This window comes from Centropristis striata, chromosome 11 (assembly GCF_030273125.1).
Source record: "Centropristis striata isolate RG_2023a ecotype Rhode Island chromosome 11, C.striata_1.0, whole genome shotgun sequence".
In the NCBI taxonomy this organism is placed as follows: domain Eukaryota; kingdom Metazoa; phylum Chordata; class Actinopteri; order Perciformes; family Serranidae; genus Centropristis; species Centropristis striata.
Genome location: NC_081527.1, coordinates 4,898,726 through 4,919,788, shown reverse-complemented (window position 1 = coordinate 4,919,788; position 21,063 = coordinate 4,898,726). Strand labels below are relative to the sequence as shown.

The following is a 21,063-nucleotide window of genomic DNA, read 5'->3' as shown; positions in this document are numbered from 1 at the left end:
TTTCATAATTTTTTTTTCATTTTTTCATTTTTGTATTTTGTTTTCTTGTAAATGTGTTAGTTTTTTCTTGTAATTCTGATTATTCTGACTTAGAGATAATGAAAACACTAAACTCAGTGTCTCAAAAAATTAGAATATTACATAAGATCAATTTAAAAAAAAGGATATTTTAAACACAAATGTCAGGCTTCTGAAATGTCTGTTCATTTCTCTCCATCAATACTTGGTTGGGCTCCTTTTGAATCATGAATGAGTGCATTAATACTTGGTGTCATGGAGGAGATCAGCCTACAGCACCATGTTGCTTTTATAGCAGCCTTCAGCTCATCTGGTGTCTCTCAGCTTCCTCTTGACAACAGCCCATAGACTCCTATGGGGAGTTTGCTGGCCAGTCCAGCCCAGTAACACCATGGTCACTGAAGCAGCTTTTGGTACCTTTGCCAGTGTGGCCAGGTGCCAAGTCCTGCTGGGAAATGAAACCAGCAGCATCTCCAAAGAGCTTGTGGAAGCAATATTCTAGTTTTATACTGAGACACAGAGTTTAGTGTTTTCATTATCTCTAAGCCAGAATCATCAAAATTACAAGAAAAACAGGCGTGAAATATTTCACCCTATGTGTAATGAATCTCGATAGATAGATAGATAGATAGATAGATAGATAGATAGATACATAGATAGATAGATAGCTTAACTCTAAAGTTTGGATTTTTCAGTTTTTTCAAATTTTGCAGTGTGCGTTCAACATTTTTAATGCAATATTTTGTGTTTAATGTTTTTTGTGATTTTTTTGTGTATTTTTTTGTGTATTTTTCTGTTTTTTGTAAAACAAAATGTGTTTTTGTGTTTTTTTATTTTTTAATGCATGTTTTTGTGGGTTTTATGTGGGATTTTTTGTAAATTTTAGTATTTTTTATGTAGATAGATAGACGGATGGACGGACGTATAGATAGATCGGAAGGTTGTGTTTTTTGGGGTTTTTTGCTTTTGGGGTTTTTTGTGTGGGTTTTATGTGGGATTTTTTGTAAAATGTTTTGGGTTTTTTAGATAGATAGATAGATAGATAGATAGATACTAAGATAGATAGATACTAAGATAGATAGATAGATACTAAGATAGATAGATAGATACTAAGATAGATAGATACTAAGATAGATAGATAGATACTAAGATAGATAGATAGATACTAAGATAGATAGATAGATACTAAGATAGATAGATAGATACTAAGATAGATAGATAGATAGATACTAAGATAGATAGATAGATAGATACTAAGATAGATAGATAGATACTAAGATAGATAGATAGATACTAAGATAGATAGATAGATACTAAGATAGATAGATAGATAGATACTAAGATAGATAGATAGATAGATAGATAGATAGATAGATAGATACTAAGATAGATAGATAGATACTAAGATAGATAGATAGATAGATACTAAGATAGATAGATAGGAACTTTATTAATCCCTTGGGAAGGTTCCCTCAGGAAATTGACATATAATGTATGAGTTTCACTTTCTGAAATGATTGACAAACAATATTTAACTTTTTCATGATATTCTAATTTTTTAGATGTACCTGTAGTTTTTGCGTGTTGATTTCAATGCAGCAATAACAAACAATACCTTTCAAGCACATGTCCTGGATATTGAAGTCAAGTATTAATCTGTTGCTGGTTGTGTTCATTCCAGTTTGTGCAGCGGGAAAACGCCAGAGCGGAACGGTTGTTTTTTGTAAAACAAAATGTGTTTTTGTGTTTTTTTTTTATTTTTTAATGCATGTTTTTGTGGGTTTTATGTGGGATTTTTTGTACATTTTTGTATTTTTTATGTAGATAGACTGACGGACGGACGGACGTATAGATAGATCGGAAGGTTGTGTTTTTGGGGGTTTTTTGCTTTTTGGGTTTTTTTGTGTGGGTTTTATGTGGGATTTTTTGTAAAATGTTTTGGGTTTTTTATGTAGATAGATATAGATAGATAGATAGATTGCGTGTTGATTTCAATGCAGCAACAACAAACAATAACTTTCAAGCACATTTCCTGGATATTGAAGTCAAGTATTAATCTGTTGCTGGTTGTGTTCATTCCAGTTTGTGCAGCGGGAAAACGCCAGAGCGGAACGGATGAAGGAGCGCGAGAAGCGGAGGAAGGAGCAGGACGAGGAGGAGGAGAAAAAGAAAGAGGAGGAGCGCAAGGAGAGGACGAAAGCCGGGAGCGGTCCGAGTGGCGAGCGGAGCGAGGGTGAGAAGGAGAAGGAGAGGGACAGAGAGAGGGAGAGAGAAAGAGACCGGGGCAGGGACAGGGACCGCGAGAGGGAGAGGGAGAACGACAAACGCAGGGATGGCTACCGCCGGCCAGAGGGCCGCGGGGCCGCCGGGGGCCGCCGCTCCCGTAGCCGTAGCGACCCACGGGAACGGCGACGCTAATGGCCGACCACGGTGGAACTGTCCCTCTTCCATTTGCCTTTCACTACATGTACTTTGTTACAACTAAGACCCAACAGGACCAACTGATGTCGCCACCATCTCAAAAAAATTGTCACCTTTTTTAAAGCACATCTCCACCTACACACAGTCACGCTTAAAGGCTTAAAGGGGACCATGATTTTTTTTTTTTGCAGTGTTGTTTCCCAGAGTGCTATACCGTACGCCGCGCCTCTGTCAAGGTCTGATATATTTTTCTTTTTGCCTCTTTTTTTTTTGTCTTGACGGTTCCGCAGTATGTATGGCACCCTGGGGTTTATTTTTAAAAATGATTTCTCTCAATGTCCCCCCCCCCCCCATTCAAAAAGTGTAGGTGCCAATTATGATTTGCAATCAATTTGTCGTCGCCTCAGTGTTTTTAACAGCTCCGAGATCTGGAGGAGGAATCCTTTTGTTGCTGCATGTAGTCCAAGGCTCTCCTTGCCGGTCCTGCCTAAAGAGAAAACTCTCACCTCTGTGCAGAGGCTTGCATAAATCTGAAAATAATGGAATAGGTGTGTTTGGCATTTTTTTGTACAGACCTATAAGATAAACTCAAAATCAAGTCTTTAAATGAGGCAGCTCTGGGGCGTTGTTGGAGCGGTGTGGAATAACTACTAAGGCAATGCAGTGTTTCCTCTATTTAGTTAAGAGACGCTTCTCTGTGGGGGAGAATCATGTCTGTCACACCTGACGCAGGTTATAATTATGTCCTTATCATCGATTCTCTCTCTTCTTCCTCTCTTCCTTTTTTTTCCTCCGTTTCTCTTACCCTGTAGTGTCGATACAGGCCCGAGAGAGGCGGAGGTCGCATTATGAGTTCTCACCAATGGTTTTAATATTGTTTTTTAATCTTTTATTTTATCATTTTAGTACAAAGGTTTGTTTTTTTGTTTTGTTCTGTTTGTTTTTTAATTTCTTCTTTGAGTACGCCTATCAGTGGTGAATGTACAAATAATAAAAATTGAAATTTGAAATTAACTGTCACGTTTATTTTCCATTCTCCCTGACGATTGGAGTCCGGTTTGAAAGAAAGGTGGACCCGGAAATGTTGAGTACACCAAAGTTTTATGATGGAAATATATAGTATGAGTCCCCAGCATGCAGAAACTGCTGGATGCTAATTTGCATATGTTGGGCAATTGAGCTAATTAGCATTAATTAGCATAGCCACCTGTATTGATCATATTTTAGGAGCCAAAATGGACAATGTTAGTATGATTTTAGCGGTTACTGGAGATGCTGAGTCCATATCTGACATTTTCAAAATTCAAAATCAGTATTTAAACCTGGTTTGTCACGTTTTTACTCTCATTAAGCCGATTTTTCTGAGTTTTTTGGGGCGATTTTGACAGATTTTTGGAGGATAAAAATGTTCAGTCTTCAGGAATAAATTGGATCCTCAAGTTTTTTCTGAATTCCACAATAACTGTATCACTTGGAGTGGTATTGGGCTTCAGCTGCGGGTAGGTCCAATACACCATTCACTCCCAGTAGCTTCACAACTTCAGCCCAGTCATCCTGTCGCTCCTCACATTTAGATAAAATCACATTTTTCACACACACTTTGAACGATGGAACAACAGGCCTTTCTAAAGTCTTTCAAAAACATGCTAACATTGTATCATTTGGCCAAGCAGCTCCATAATATGACCAATATAGGGTATTATGCTGATTTATGCTAACTAGCTCAATTACACAAATTGCCCAACATATGCAAATTAGCATCTGGCAGTTTCTGCATGCTGGGAACCCATGCTATATATTTCCATCATAAAACTTTGGTGTACTCAACATTTCTAGGTCCACAATGGGGCTCTATGGGCTGTCAACTGGACTATTGGGTTTGTAATATATTTTCTTTTATTGGTGCAAAAATACCACTTTGTACTGGTTAGTGGGACTAGTGCACGGTTAAATGTGTAGTTACACTTATAATCCACAAGGTGTCAGTCACAGCATGTGGAGCAGCTCAGTCAGGACATTTAGACACAAGAGGGGGAAAACTAGGTTTAAACTTGGATTATAAAGAAGATTATATAGTCAGGATACACTGAGCAATTTCTACTGTCTCTCTATTGGAATATTCCTCTTTCCCTCAATGCTGTGTCAAAGTGATGATGGCTAATGGCATTTTCTTTCAATTTACATTAATCCTAATGTTGTGGTTTCCTCCAACTTGGTATGGTTTCCTCTCTGTACCTTCTTCTATATCTGTGTGTTTCCCACCCTTCCCTTCTCTCAGCCTGCTTTAAGTCTTGTATTTGCCCTCTTCTCTTCCCTTGTTCCATCTCTCCGGTCTTGACGTTGATCCTGCAGAGCTCAGCAGAGCTCCTATGTAATTACAGCCCTATGGTCGCTGAGCAGAACATTTTTCTGCCCTGATGCAACACAATGTGTCTGGACTGTGTGAGGACCAGTGAATCCTTCACCCTGGCATCTCTCTGGCAACTCCAGAACAAATATCTAACTGAGGCGTCCTGGTGGGAATGAGAGCGCTTGAGAAAGATTTACTCTTTTATCTCTCAACCCTCTGGAGTGTCCAAAAGCACCAAATCCAGACTTCTTCACCACATCCAGACTAGAAAACAAAGCAGCGTGGAGCCCTACTGTAAATTTACCTCTAAAGTTCTGGCTGTAAACTCCATGAGGCCAGTTTCAGTTTGATGATGATATACCAAGTAAAACTGGAGACAAGCTCAAATAGATTTAGTATAAAATGATAGAACTGGATGGAACCCTCTTATATGTTAGATTTGACACCTTTGTTCACATTTGCAACATTTAAAATTCTTTATTGAGCATGATAGTGTTTTGAAATTAAAAAAAAAAGATTAAAAATCACATTTTATGTTGGACTAAAGGACTAAAAAAGACACTAAATGACCCAAAAAGGACACAAAATGACCAAAAAAGACACAAAATGACTAAAAAAGACACAAAATGACCAAAAAAGACACAAAATGACCAAAAAAGACACAAAATGACCAAAAAAAGACACAAAATGACTAAAAAAAGACACAAAAGAGAAGAAAAAATGACCAAAAAAGACACAAAATGACTAAAAAGGCACAAAATGACCAAAAAGACACAAAATGACCAAAAAGACATAAAATGAAAAGAAAAAATGACCAAAAAAGACACAAAATGACTAAAAAGGCACAAAATTACCAAAAAAGACACAATATCTGAAGAAAATAATACCAAAAAAGACACAAAATTATCAAAAGAAGACAGAAATACTTACAAAGACATGAAAATAATTTAAAAAATGGACAAAATAGCCCAAGACTCCATAGAGTTAATGACTGTTTTATCTAGCAGGCAGGCGGAGAAACGCATGTGTGTGTGTGTGTTCAGTTGGAGGGTTTTTTAAAGATGAGTTGAAGTTTAGGGCAAAGTGATGATGTGTTGGCCAAAGAGAAGCTAAAATAAATTGGTTCTGTTTAGTCTGAGGACAGTGTGTTAAAGGAAAAAAAGCATGACTGGGTCAAACAGGGATGGCGTGTCAATGAATAGAATACTGAGGCAGAGTGATGTAATACCAGACTAGAAGTTGAAAGCCGCTACAGGCTGATTCACTAGTGCAGAGCCCGGAGGAAGTATTCATATAGTGGGAGATTAAGGAGATTTTTCAGTTATGGCCAAATGAGGGTGTGTGTGAAAGTGGGATTTACAATGAGGTGTAATACTCTATACGCCTAATGTTAATATACAAAGTGTATATTGGGTAATACATGGATGTACATTGAGATATACAGAGACAGAAATAGGAGGGAATAAGTTTACATGCAGCTCAAACAGATGGATGTGAATAACAGATTACTAGGGCTCCCATGTGTCCTGCAAGCAATTTGTATTCTGTCCTACAAAGTCTAACTGCAGTAACTACATTTTTGGTCGAAATTGAGTTATAACTAAAAATGAACTCCTTGATGTCTGTTTTATCTTGTGACAAAGTTTTAGATTTCAATTTTGTTTTTTTTCAGAGAAATAATGATAAGAAAAAAATTGCAGTAACTACAAAACTACAACTCAAAACTAAAGCAGACAGCAGTAACTACACTTACCACGGTCTGCTTTGGATATATATACAAATTTAAACATAAAACCAAAGCAAACGTAAGTTTGATTTATAATATTAAGTCTAAAATACACAAATCTTTGAATAGAGTTATTAAACACTTATAACAGAATCAATTTGAAAATGTTTATAACTGAAAAGAAAATACAAAAACTGAAAGAAGACGACAACACTGTAGTTTTGGCTTCAGTATTAGAACCTTTTACAGCAAAACCAGAGTGCAGTAACTGCATTTTTGCGGTCAAGTGTCAAAGTCATATCAATGACCTACCAATAACCCATTTGGCTGGACAGTTACAAAAACTTAAAAGCAGTTTTTCTCAGTTTCACCCTTTGCGTAGTTACTGCAGTTAGGCTTTGTAGGGCAGTATTGTCCTGGACAATTATAAGTGTGTTTTAGATCATTACTCAGATCACCTATGTCAGGGATGGCAACTTAAATGCTGCAGGGGGCCACAATGTTTCATGTTCACTACCACAGGGCCACATATAGGAGCGTGCACTTAACCAGATATGATGAAACTTAACATATTTCATGCTCAAATGCATGTATAACAGTATAAATAGGAATACAAAAGGTTGTGTGGAGTTTCTCCCTGTGTCAGCTTGGGTTCTCACCAGGTTCTCCAGCTTCCTCCCACAGTCCAAAAACATGCACTTAGGTTTAATTGGTGACTCTAAATTGCCCGTAGGAGTGAATGAGAGCATGATTGTCTGTCTCTATGTGTCAGCCCTGTGATAGTCTGGAGACCTGTCCAGAGTGTTAGATTTTGCTTTAAATTTGTCAACTTCCTCTGCATTCGTTTCTGTCTCTGTTTAGCATCTTCCAGTCTGTCCTTACATCACATGCATGGCTCCTTTTTCTCCACACAAACTTGGCTATCAGTCAGATTTTTCATTTTATTTTAAATAACAAAGTATAAAGCTGCCAGGAACCCAAAATACAAACAAAAGACACAGGTTTCTATGGAAATGTACCATTTTTAAAAAACATTTATACACAAAAAAACAGCAGAAAAAATAATACATAATAAAACTGCAAAACAGTCTATTTGCATGTAGATTTAACATAGTAATAGTTTTCATTGTAGAAAGAAAATTAGAAACATAAATGTCACACTGTGAAAGCTCCTATGATTGAACTTTCAACTGGCTTTCACAGCTTGTCTACATATCATATATAAATAAAGTTATTACTGTAAATAAAACGTGTATTTCCAATAAATAGATGGACTCTGGAGGGTTAATGTCGGACTACTCAGTTCATTTTTACTACACGTGAGAAAAATTCCACTGTCCAACCCTTTAACCAAGCAGAGCAACAGAACGCTGAGCAATACATGCAAGTTTGGACAATGTTGGTTTGTTTTCAAGCACGAAAAAACGTGTCATGATGATTTCCTTAAGTGTGATTACATTCAGACACACTTTATGTTGAAACAAGCTTTAAAACTTGCTTCATAGATCTGCATCATGGAAGGGCCCTGGGAGAGTGTTGTTAAGATAAAACTTAAGAAAGTTCTTAAGAACAAAAAAAATAAGATGTTCCTAAGAATGTTCTTAAATGATATTCACCATTTTTTTCTCTAAGAATTGTCGTATGTCTCAGGAACTTCTTAGTTTTCTCACTTAGGACGTTATCAGATTTTAACTTAAGATCACTAGATCATTAATTAAGTAGCATCAAATACAACAACTGCCTCTGTGATTTACTAAGAGAACATTGTAGTGTAATCTAGGAATATATAGACCGACATGTCACACAGACTGAAAGGACATTTACATTATACATCAACTGCCAGAATAATATATTTTTTTAAAAATCTGACCAAATTCAGTGAACAAAACTTGTTACCATATTGTCTAGGACTGAACTAAATATTAAAGAAATCAAATGAATGTCATACAAATGTGTTTAAGTAAATACAAATCAAGACGTTTCTTTCCACTGTAGCTGTTTTCAGACTGCTGAGGGCTTCTCTTAAAGTTGTGAAGAAATATGAGAAGAAATCGAAGAACTTTGTTTTCAAGAATCTCATTTGTTCTCAAGTTCTATCTTAGGGAAAAAACTAAATAAAAGACAAGATATTTTTCATGAATACCAAAATCTTCTTAAATTTTGTCTTAAGAGCAAAGTTAAGAAAAAAGTGGCACTTAAGAAGCGTTTTTTTCTTAAGAATGCTTTGTGATTCAGGCCCCTGGTCATATCTTGCATTGTTAATGATTTTTATTTTGTTGTCGTCTTGTGAATTGGATCCGCTCTTAAGTGTAACGGTTGCTGCCTTGGCCCTTCTAACAAGTTTAGAAAATTAAAAAAAAAATTGTCCAGGAGTTTTTTTTTTACACAATCCGAAACAAAAACAAAACCTCCTTGGCAGAGGTGGTTACGTTTTGGCAAACAGTTTCCTGTTTACACACACAGAGAGAGCAACTTCAGCACTTTTAGAGTGGTGTTACTGGTGACCTGACAAATTCCACCACAATATTCACTCTCCTGTTAGACCTGGTGGAGTCTGTGTGTCCCGCCTTTACAGGAAGTGACTAAAACTTCTCAAAGCAGCCCCTGAAGACTCTAAACTTGGAGAACTGACGCCATCGAGGGATTTTTTTCTACATGTCCTAAAACCAGTCTGATGTCATGGGGTCCTTTTTGACCCCTGAGGACCATGGGTGCTATAAAAATGTATAAAACACGTAAAAATGTCTGAAAAAAAGTTGAAATTTATATTATCTATAAAGGACGCAGATGGGCACATACAGTACAGGCCAAAAGTTTGGACACACCTTCTCCTTCAATGCGTTTCCTTTATTTTCATGACTATTTACATTGTAGATTCATCAAAACTATTAATGAACACATGTGGAATTATGTACTTAACAAAAAAGTGTGAAATCACTGAAAAAATGTCTTATATTCTAGTAAGCAAAGGGTGGTTACTTTGAGGAATCTAAAATACAAGACATGTTTTCAGTTATTTCACACTTTTTTGTTAAGTACATAATTCCACATGTGTTCATTCATAGTTTTGATGCCTTCAGTGAGAATCTACAATGTAAATAGTCATGAAAATAAAGAAAAACGCATTGAATGAGAAGGTGTGTCCAAACTTTTGGCCTGTACTGTATGCTGAAAATTTCAAGCAATTCTATGAAAGTTAACCTTTATTAATCGTTTGTTGAAAATGATTTGGGGTCAAAAAGGAGCCCAGGAGGGTTACGTGAGAGTAAAGACTTAAAATGCACATTTTCTAAAGTTTTATTGAATTTTTGTGTTTCCATCAAGCTTTTTTCTCATGCAAATAGAAACACGTTTATGAAAACACAACTAGTGTGAAGTCAAAACTTCCTCCTGCAGCTTGAACCAGGATTCTGTCACCAGGAAGTTCTGGACCTGCCCATCCTGTCAACTGCCAGATTTTGAAAAAAAAAAAAAAAAAAGATCCTCCTTGCAAATCTAAAGTGGAGCAGCTGGACAGCAGCGTGTCCACAGACGAAGAGATGACTCAAAACAATGTTTTCACAGTTGTGGCTCTTCTACAGCAGCGTGAGTGACGGCTGGAGGACCACAGAGGACCACCTGGAGCAGAGAGGACCATGTTGAAGCCCTCCACCACCAGAGGCAGTCAGCTGAGCTAGGCTGCTCTCCTGCTGATGAGTGGGCAGTAAAAACAATATGTTTTCGCTCTGTAAGCAGTCCTCCTCCTCCTCCTCCTCCTCCTCCTCCTCCTCCTCCTCCTCGCTGTAACCACATAGATCTTTGTGTCCAGCGCTGTGAGGACCTCGGCGTAGAGGCCCACTGAGCTCCACTTTCAAAGGCAACTCTTGATGTGGCCTTTCTGATCTCTGCATGTCTCACTGACTCTCCTCCTAATCTCCTCTCTGACTTTTCTTTCTCTGTCTGGACTCTATTTACCCTCACACACACACACACACACACACACACACACATTCTTGTACTTCTATCTTTGTGAGGACCCTCATTGGAATGGTGAATTCCCTTGCAAGGTTAAAAGTTTTAATTTTGTTGTGAATTTTTGTTTTCAAATTCAGTTCGTTTTAATGAGTTTTTAGAGTGAGTTTGCTAGTTTTAGTTTAGTATTTTTTTTTTTTTTAATGATTAGTATTAGTTTAGTTTTTATTAGTTTTAGTTTTTTTGTAATGGGGTATTTGTTGGGTGGGAGATTAAAAGAGGTCGCAGTAAATTTTGCCTTTATTTCCTTTGTCTTATGGATCTTCAAAAAGTTGACAAAGATGAAAATGAAGGACATTTTCACTATAATTTTAGTTAGTTTTAGTTAGTTTTGTAACCACACAATACAGTTTCAGTTAATTTTTTAAACTCTCATTTTTGAGAGGACCGGCCAAAATGTCCTCACTTTGCAAAAATGTCCCCACTCTGTTGGTTAAAAACGTGTTCCGGTCCTCACTATGTAGGAAGTACAAGAACACACACACACACACACACACATTCTTGTACTTCTATCTTTGTGAGGGCCTTCATTGGAAGAGTGGATTCCCTTGCAAGGTTATAATAGTTTTGGATTTAATAGTTAGTTTAATTAGTGTTTTGTAATGGGGTATTTGTTGGGTGGGAGATTAAAAGAGGTCACAGTAAATTTTGCCTTTATTTCCTTTGTCTTATCCATCTTCATTATGTATGAAAAAAGTTGACAAAGAGGAAAAGGAAGGACATTTTCACAATAATTTAATTAGTTTTAATTAGTTTTACTTAGTTTTGTAACCACAAAATACAGTTTCAGTTAGTTATCTTTTTTTTTTTAACTTTTATTTCAGTTAACGAAAATGTTTTTTCAATTCTAGTTTTCGTTATTTTGTTTGCTTTTCGTTAACTATAATAACCTTGTTCCCTAGCCCCTTACGTTAACCCTAACATGAACCTAACTGTAACCTTTAACCCTAAAATAAAGTGTTCTGGTCCTCACTATCTAGGAAGTACAAGAAGACACACACACACACACACACACACACACACACACACACACACACACACACATTCTTGTACTTCTATCTTTGTGAGGACCCTCATTGGAATAGTGAATTCCCTTGCAAGGTTATAATAGTTTTGGATCTTTCATTAGTTTTAGTTTAGTTTTTATTTCTTTGAAATGAAATGAAATGCAATACATTTTGCAATTTTATCATCTTCATTATGCATGAAAAAAGTTGACAAAGATGAAAATTAAGGACATTTTCACTATAATTTTAGTTAGTTTTGTAACCACACAATACAGTTTCAGTTAATTATCATTATCATGTAACCTTTAACCCTTAAAACAAAGTCTGAAATCTAAAAAAAAAAAGCCTTTAAAGAAGTGAGGACCGGCCGAAATGTCCTCACTTTTCAAAAATGTCCTCACTCTGTTGGTTAAAAACGTGTTCCGGTCCTCACTATGTAGGAAGTACAAGAACAGACACACACACACACATACACACACACACACGCACACACACACACACATGCATACTTGCTCTTATAGATTTCTTTGACGCTGTGACTCCAGGGAATCTGGCCAGTGTCATAAAACACATGTGAAGAGAGTTTAGAGACATGATGAGAGACAGGCGTATCTTGTCACTCCTTCAAGTTTAAACTTCCCCCTTGATACGTACACACCCTTCCCCCTCCCTCCCCCTCCTCCTCCTCCCCCCTCCTCTCCTTTGTGATGACATGTATGTGCTTATGGAAACCAGATGTTGCAATGGAAGAGGCGAGAGAGAGAAAAACCAAGCATGAGGTCGTATGATACTTCATTAAACCTCTGAAGTCCAGAAGATTTTGATTAAAATTTGCCAACTTCATATGCAATAACCCTATTTTTTTTTTTTTTACTCTTTTTTCATTCTGCCTGTATATGCAACTTAAATAATAATTACCATGCCATGCCACAAAAACCAAACAATTACCAAAAAAACCCCATGAAAAAACACAGATAACACACAAAAAACACAACATTTTTACAAAAAAACACAAAAAATAGCCCAAAATCACACAAAAACCAGTAAACAAAAAAAAGATTGCATTAAAAATGTTGAAACGCACACTGCAAAATCTCTGCAGTAAAAGTAAAATCATGTTACATTTGACCGTGGTGATTTTAACCATTGCTGAAAAAGAGTTAACACACTAAGTTGGACATCAGCTTGTGGAAAAGCCAGAAGTTTAGAGCGAAGCTGACAGCAGGGAAACATGCTGCTCAAGTTTTTACGTCGTGAAGAAGTCGTGAGAAAAGAAAGAAAGCGCCAGAGCACGACTTCTTCATGACGTCACGACGTAAAAACGAAGCAGCATGGAGCCCTGCTGGCAGCTGAACTCTAAAGTTTTGGCTTTTCCGATTTTCTGTTTTTTTCAAATTTTGCGGTGTGCGTTCAGCATTTTTAATGCAATATTTTGTATTTAATGTTTTTTGTGATTTTTTGTGTATTTTTCTGTTTTTTGTTAAACAAAATGTGTTTTTTGTGTGTTTTTGTGTTTGTTTTTTTATGTGTTTTTGGTATTTTTTATTTTTTTATGCATGTTTTTGTGTGTTTGTGTGGGTTTTATGTGGGAATTTTTGTAAAAAAATTGGATGGATGGATGGATGGATGGATGGATGGATGGATAGATGGATAGATAGATAGATAGATAGATAGATAGATAGATAGATAGATAGATAGATCCAGTAAGTCAAAATGAAAAGACCAGGTCGTATAGGTCAGGTTGTGCTGAAAACAATGATACCAACATGGCACGGTAAACATTTTAATGTGATATATATACAGGCAGAATGAAAAAGAGTCAAAAACCAACAAAATAGCCCCAAGACTCCATAGAGTTAACAGACTGCAGGAGATGTGGGGAGAGGGGGGGGGGGCTGCTGCTTCTCTCTTGTGGTCCTGAGAGTTCAGACAGTGACTGTATATATTTAGATGCCAGATGAAATGTGCCCACTATCCCGACCAGGCCCTGAGTGGAGCAGAGGGGGGCTGTGGGGGGGTTTCCTTGCGGATATGTCTGGGTCAGCGTGAGGGGAGCCTGAATCAGCATCTCTCATGGTGGAGGTGTGTTTTTTTCTGCAGGGCTTGGGAAACCGCTTCCACACGACACGATCTGAACCTAAAGAAGTCTAAAATGTTGATTGTTCAACTTCCTTGCACCTGTGTTTTTTCCGCCCACACAATACCTCCATCCGACATTTAGAGCAGGCGGCTCCCACGGCGCACCACGCCCGACTTTAAAGTGCACACATTGTGTTAAATGTAACAAAAGCAGGCACGTCGAGTCAAACTGATAACTTTAAGCAGATTCAGCAGAAGGGTGGGGGCATGAAACTGCATTGCGAAAACCAAAGAGTTGGTAAAATATACGATGAAACAGAGAAAAGTGAGATTGGGACATCTGGGGCGTATAAAAAAAGTTATGTTTAACTAATAGGGAGAGTTATTTTCCATGAATAGTTCTGTGTGGAGCTAAATGGAATAATAAGATGCAGACATGACGGAAAAAGTATTAACTATTGATCCCTCTCTTTCACTGGCAGTGCACGCACAAATACAGTGTGTGTGTGTGTGTGTGTGTGTGTGTATGTGTGTGTGTGAGAGAGACTGGACCTCACAAGTACTGTATGTTAGAAACGGGCCACAAAAGTGACCAAAAAACTGGCAGGGGGACAAAAGTTTAAAATTTTGTTAAATTGAAGTGATTTTTGTGATTGGGATTTTTTTTTTTTATGTTACCTGATTTTTTACAGGAGTGTAGAAGCGCTGGAAAGGGTGGATCCCATAAATGAGTAAAAAACTGGTGGTGGTGGGGTGTGTGTGTGTGTGTGTGTGTGTGTGTGCATCTGTCCAGTGTGTAGTGCCTTGTTTAAAGGTCAGGTTTATTTTATTTTAAAACAACAAATTAACAGAAATCACTTGAATAGATTGCAAACTTTCACCAGGGAGTAACCTTTTCACAGCAGTCTGACATACATCAGGTGTGATTAATAACCTAAACATTGGCAAGCAGGATGTGGCGTAGTACTCGACGCCACAACAACACGCGGCAGTTGTAAAAGCCATTTGTGTTGCCAACTTAGACTCGATCTTACTCTTCTTAACGAGCTGCAGCGCCGGCGGCTCGTTAAGAAGAGTAAGATCGAGTCGAATCGGCACAGTCCTCCTGCAGCAGTCTCTCCCAGCTGCAGAGCCGGAGGGGACGTTAGACTTGGTCGTAGAGATTTTTACCTTTGCTGAAAAAGAGTTGATGCACTAAATTGGACATTGAAACTTGTAGAAAAACCAAAACTTTAGAGAAAAGCTGACAGCAGGGCTCCATGCTGCTTCGTTTTTACCTCATGAAGAAGTCGTGCTCCAGCGCTTTCGTGGACTCCAGAGGGTTAAAGATATCTCAGTCTGCACAGAGGTGGTGGACAGACCTGTAGACTGATGCTGCCACAGAGTCATCAGGGTTATCTCAGATTGGGTCGGGAGACGAGACGTTTTTAACTGAAAGCTTGTGTTACAACTGGGAGGTTGTCAGTTGGAAAGACACTGACATTTACCAGCCACTGAGTGTTTTAACAAACACTCAAATTGCATTATGGGAAGTACAGGTACAACTCAAAAAATTTGAATATGAATCTTATGAATCTATATAATATATGAGTTTCACTTTCTGAAATGATTGACAAAATATATTGAACTTTTTCAGGATATTCTAATTTTTGGAGATGACCTGTATTGAATCAATTGTGACCATTGTTTTTTTTGTATCTATCTCTCACAAGTGTCTCAACTTTATAAAAGTGCAATAATAAATTGCTGTATTGTCCTTTTAAGGAGTGACTAAACAGTTCCCATACATCCTGGAAAAAAACAGGAAATTTAGGAACTCCTTTTCCAGTCATGGAAACACCTGAAAGTTAGTCAACATGACTAGATATCCTGGTAATAATCCATGTTGTTCTGGAGAATTTTTATTATATTTTGGTCCCGTCATGCATACTTTGTGTGTAACTTGGCTGTTAGCAGAATTAGCTGTGTGGTATGACCCAATAGAGGTGATTTCCAGATGCTGAGTGGAATGGAAAAACACTACATTTTACATTATATTTCAGCTGCCATGTTAGTCAACCTAATTAGCTCACGCCAGATGTGGAGCAAGTAAGCTTTTCAGCATCAAGTTCAACTTTTTGGAGCCACAAACTAAAATTTCAGTGAAGCAAAGCTAGTCAGACTAACATTAATTACTCTGACAGGTTTTTTAGTTGGTTTTGGTGGGGCAACATAACTAATGCTGGGCTTACACCAAAAGACTAAAAACTGAAAGTCTTTAGTAAATCTAGGAGTTTTACTGGAGTCACGGCGCTCCCGTCATCTCCATCGTTAAGTTTAAGGTAGTAATCTGCTCTGTTTCATATCAGTCTTTTCCTAGTCTTGGGTTTGGATCATATCAAACGTGGCAGCGAGATATAAACCTAGACCAGGGATGGGCAACTTAAATGCTGCAGGGGGCCACAACTTTTCATGTGCACTTAACCAGATATGATGAAACTGCAATTTTAAATATGTTTACAGTGCAGTAACTTAACATATTCATGCTCAAATGCATGTATAACAGTATAAATAGGAATACAAAAGGATTGAAGCAAATAGAAAATAACCACTTACTGTGATTTCTTTTTTTTCAGTGCAAGAACAGCAGACCAACATTAATGCAAGAAGTAATTTTGTGCATTTTTACACTGCTCTTCTAAGATTTGCTCAAATGCATGTAGTTGTACTGAGGGCCACTTCAAGTGAGGGTGCGGGCCGTAAGCGGGCCCTGGGCCTCCAGTTGCTCATCCCTGACCTAGACACACATCTGTCAGTGATCTCTTTTAATTCTTCTTCTTCTTCTTCTTCTTCTTCTTCTTCTTTATCGAATAGCCTTTCCTGATTTTACCTGAACTTTACCTTCCCTTGAACTGTCTTTTAATTGTACAGAACTATGTCATTCTCTAACATAATTTTTATCGGTTGTTTTATATCTGTTTTTAACTTGTCTTTGTGACATGCGTTTTAAAAAAAGTGCTCTATAAATAAAATTATTATTATTATTTGCTATAGCAGGTATGGGGGTGACTCCAAAGAAAGTTTCTTTTTGCAGAGTGTGAACCCTGATTAGTAAGTAAGATATAAGTCCTGATGGCAGCCAGAGGATCACTGCAAGCAGTTTTCATGTCTCTCCTTCCAGCTGTACTATGACTCCATCACCTCCACTCTTAGGTGGAGGGAGAGAACACACTGCACTGGCAGCTCTTTCTGCTCTATCTGTGTGTGTTTAGAGACTCAGGAGTGAAACCCCCTGTTCCTGTTTGTTGTATTAGTGCTCGGTGCAGGATGTGGCAGAGCTTTAACTGATGCAAATGAAAACCATGTGTAACCTATATAGCCACTCACCAGTTTCCCCTAAGAAATGCCCCTTTCACCATCCCACATCCTTGTTGCCAGGCAGAGTGCAACACTAACCATTCTCTGGTAATCATTCAGTCCCATTTAATGGGAAAGTTACTCAGTCTTCTCTCTGAGGTCGCTCCTGCAATTACAGTATGATGTTCAAGTTGGCTATTATAGGACACAATAGCCGAGAGCAGGACTTCCCCTATTTGGTAGTTTCCATTCATCAGCCTGCAGGCGAAACACATGCCAACTGTAACAGGCACAGGAAGTGTCCAGCGCAGAGACAGAAACATAAAAGGGAGCTGGGTAATGACGTCTGCTGAGTTCAATGTGGACAGAGAGATGAGGCTTTGAGATTAGTGCATGTCATGTGAGGGGTTAATGTTTGTAAATTGGCTTTTGTGGACGACAGAAATGCCAGAGTGAGGACTTGAAATTACCTTTTCATTTATCTGGGTGAAATGTGAGAGGCGGAGGAGTGGAGGCCGGGGCAGTGCGGTGTGGTCTTTTGTTGGGCTTTGTTAAAAAAAAAAAAAAGAGTGAGTCATTTCGCAGACAGTGAAGAAAAAAAGCTCTCCGGTTACACAGAGAGAAGAGAAAGGAGAGAGGACTGTGGGGAAGAATTATGCTGAGGCGAATCTTTTCTTCCTCTGCAGAATCAGCTGGGGAAGACAGAAAACATCAAATAGTGACCCACAGCTAAATGTCTGAGACCACAGAAGATACTTTAGACAAGCCAAAACATCATGCATAAATTAAGAAACGTACTGAAACATGCTGAGGGGAAAGAAAACTCCCCAAAACACATGAACTTTTCTTTACATTTCCTTTATTTTTGTGGCCTCAACAAAAGCCAACGTGAAGGAAATTTGGTATTTCTTGTCATGGTGGGACATGAAGTAGGCGGCGACCTACTTGATATTCAAGACGCAAGGCATTGTGGGAACTCAAACTGTGAACTTTTATTTATCCTTTATCCTTTATTTATTTTCTCGAGGAATCATTGAGGGCAACACCTCATTTACAATGATGTCGATGATCACAAAACAGAGTACAGAGAAAACACAAAACAGTACAGAGAAAACACAAAACAGCAAAGACAAAAAACATGCACAAACATTGAAAACAGTTACAGTGAAAGGCAGAGGGGAACTTGTAAATGAGTGGGGTCTGTCCTGATGTATTGTATAGGGCAGGAAGATAGGACCACATTGAGTCTTGCTGAAGAGCCAATGCTGAAAATTGCAACAGTCATAAGTGGAGCGGTGTACGGGGCTTTGTTGTACTGTAAAAGAGTTATTCGGGATTGTGCGGTGTATGGGGCTTTGTTGTACTGTAAAAGAGTTATTCGGGATTGTGCGGTGTATGGAATACAAATGTGCTAATAAAACTTGCTGAACAGTATTGAGTGCTTTGACCAGCTCACCCATTAACTTAGTGCAGTTGTCAAAATCTCCATAACAACACCGTACCGTTGGCGACAGAAAAAAACAAAAACCAATGACCAAAAGAGACACAAAATGACAAAAAAGACACAACAAAAGACACAAAATGACAAAAAAGACACAAAATAACTAAAAAAGACACAACAAAAGACAAAATGACAAAAAAAGACACAACAACAGACACAAAATGACAAAAAAGACAAAATAACTAAAAAAGACACAAAATTACCAAAAAAGACACAAAAAGACACAAATGACCATAAAAGACACAAAGTGACTTACAAAGACACAAAAAGACATGAAAAGGATTCAAAGATGGACAAAATAGCCCAAGACTCCAAAGAGTTAAGCAACTTTGAGTACCTTTAAAAGCGCTATAAAAATTGAATGTATTATTATTATTATTATTATTAACAATTCAACAGATCCAAAGCGGCTCCCATCCCCCTCCCCCACTGCTCCGTCCCGCTGTGTGTCTGGCCTACATGATGCAGTTGGAATTCCAGATGTTGCTCATGGAATTCTGCTCCATCTCTGGCATCCAAATGTGACTTAACCCTCCTCACTCCTCCTCCTCCTCTTTCCCCCCCACAAAAAGCCTCGTGATCCCCCCCCACCCCTCCTCCTGCCCCAGCTCTTCAAAACACTGCAGCAAAGTGGAGACAAATGGGCGCCCTGAATCTTCTCTGCACAATAGGAAAATCCCTCATCATCTTCATTACATAAAGCTCCGTTGCTGTAATCATAACATATCATGGAGGTGGCGACCCCCACACACTCCGTCATCTTTACAGTGAGTCGACAGGCTGTATGGCAGTTGTTCATTAGCGGGATCATTAAGGAGTGGGGAGACGCCTAAGTTTGCTGTTTGAGCTTTTATTGGCTGGTGTTGGATGGGAGTGTACATATGCACGGCGCATAATGCACAAATAAAGACTTTTATTGCTGTTCAAAACATGCATGAGAGCATGTTTGTGTTGCTATACTTGCGAGGACCAAAGTTAAACTTCTCCACTGCTTATCAAACCTGAAATCCAAACCATTGAATAAAATAACACATGCTCCATTTCCCCCTCCATCTTCCTGCTCTTTAACCCTTTGGAGTTTGGGGCTATTTTGTCGGTTTTGGACTCCTTTTCATTCTGCCTGTATATAAACCACTTAAAAATCTTTACCATGACGTGTTGGTATCATTGTTTTCAGCACAACCTCACCTATATGACCTGATTATTAGTTTTTAAATTTTCAATTACTGGATCAACATGTTAAACACAAAAAACCCCACTAGAAAATGACAAAAAACACACATAAAAACACATAAAACCACAAAAAAACACACAAAAAATAAAAAAATCACACACAAAAAACAAAAAAACCCACTAAATTACAAAACACACACAAAAAACACACTCAAAACACCAAAAACAAAAAAATTATAAAAACACTCATAAAAAACACACAAAAAACAAAAAATTACAAAAACACATAAAAACACACAGACAAAAAAAACACACAAAAAAAACAGTAAACACAAGGATTACATTCAAAATGTTGTATGCAAAATCTCTTTGCAGAAAAGTCTCTGCAAAAAAAAAAGTTAAATCATGTTACTACCCTTTCGTGGACTCCAGAGGGTTAAAGGATTTTTTTGGTCCTCACAAGTATGGAAACACAAGAACACTGTATAGCTGAGATATGTTTTCCTGCTGTGCAGCAACGGCTTTTACACAATCCTCCTCATCCCTGTTTCTACTTAAGCTTTGGATCCAGTCCGCGTTTTCCGACCCAGTTTCCAGGCCTGCCAGTTTCCGAGCCCCAGTAACGCAGAGTGGTGCAGTCGGGGAGCAAGAAACCTGGAGGTCCAGGAAGACTGGAGGAAGACCAGACGGATGAGCAATGTGATGTGTGTGAGAGGTGAAGGCCGAAGAGTCCAGGTAAGAGCTGGATTATATGTCAGCACTTAGTTCCTAAGTGGAAATATTACAGCAATAAAGGGAGTGAATGCAGTTTAACTCGTGGCAAAAGGAGAGAAATATTAAGTGGATGATTTACTAAGTGAAAATCAAAGCACGGAAAGCCTTTTGAAATTACTTTATTTTGTAGGAAAAGCTTTAAAATATAAGTAGGAACACAAACACAAAGCTAGATCATTATCAGTATCAGTATCACTAGTATCATTATCATTGTTGTTCGACTAGTTTAACCCCTCCCTGACTAGTAATGTAGCACCATGATTCAAAAAACTGTAAACAAGTACAATGACAAAAAGGAGTCATTTTTTAGATCTTCAATTTATTTCATTCATTTGAGATGGATTCAAAGTAAAAAAAAAAAAAAAAGAAATAAAAGAACAATCAAGTTTCAAGAATACATAACCCCCTTCCCCATTCACTGTCCCCACACATATAAAATTAAGGCCACTTTCAAAACTGTATGTCACTGTCCAGCAGGACTTTTTAATGACAATGTACAAAAACACATTCAACAATAACAATAGTATTAGTCATAACAATAATGACAACATCATTTATAATAATAATCAGCACTAAAGACAGTGATATAAAAAAGAAAAAAAAGACACAGTCGTATTTATTGCTTTACTCTGATATGAGTGCATCTCATGCTTCATAAGGACTCGAG

At 37.9% G+C, this 21,063-nt stretch overlaps 1 protein-coding gene across 2 annotated transcripts in view; it reads left to right on the top strand.

The window, feature by feature from the left end:
• The window catches only part of acin1a (apoptotic chromatin condensation inducer 1a), a 32,067-nt gene extending 28,618 nt beyond the window's left edge, over nucleotides 1-3,449 (top strand). The window contains exon 18 of one of the 2 annotated variants that reach the window (XM_059344638.1): nucleotides 2,101-3,449. In XM_059344638.1, coding sequence (XP_059200621.1) covers nucleotides 2,101-2,436 — 336 coding nt within the window. In that variant the 3' untranslated portion in view covers nucleotides 2,437-3,449. Of the gene's footprint in view, nucleotides 1-1,699; nucleotides 1,799-2,100 lie in introns of those variants that run through there. The other variant, XM_059344639.1, reaches the window with a different exon arrangement.
• Nucleotides 3,450-21,063: the final 17,614 nt, after the last annotated feature.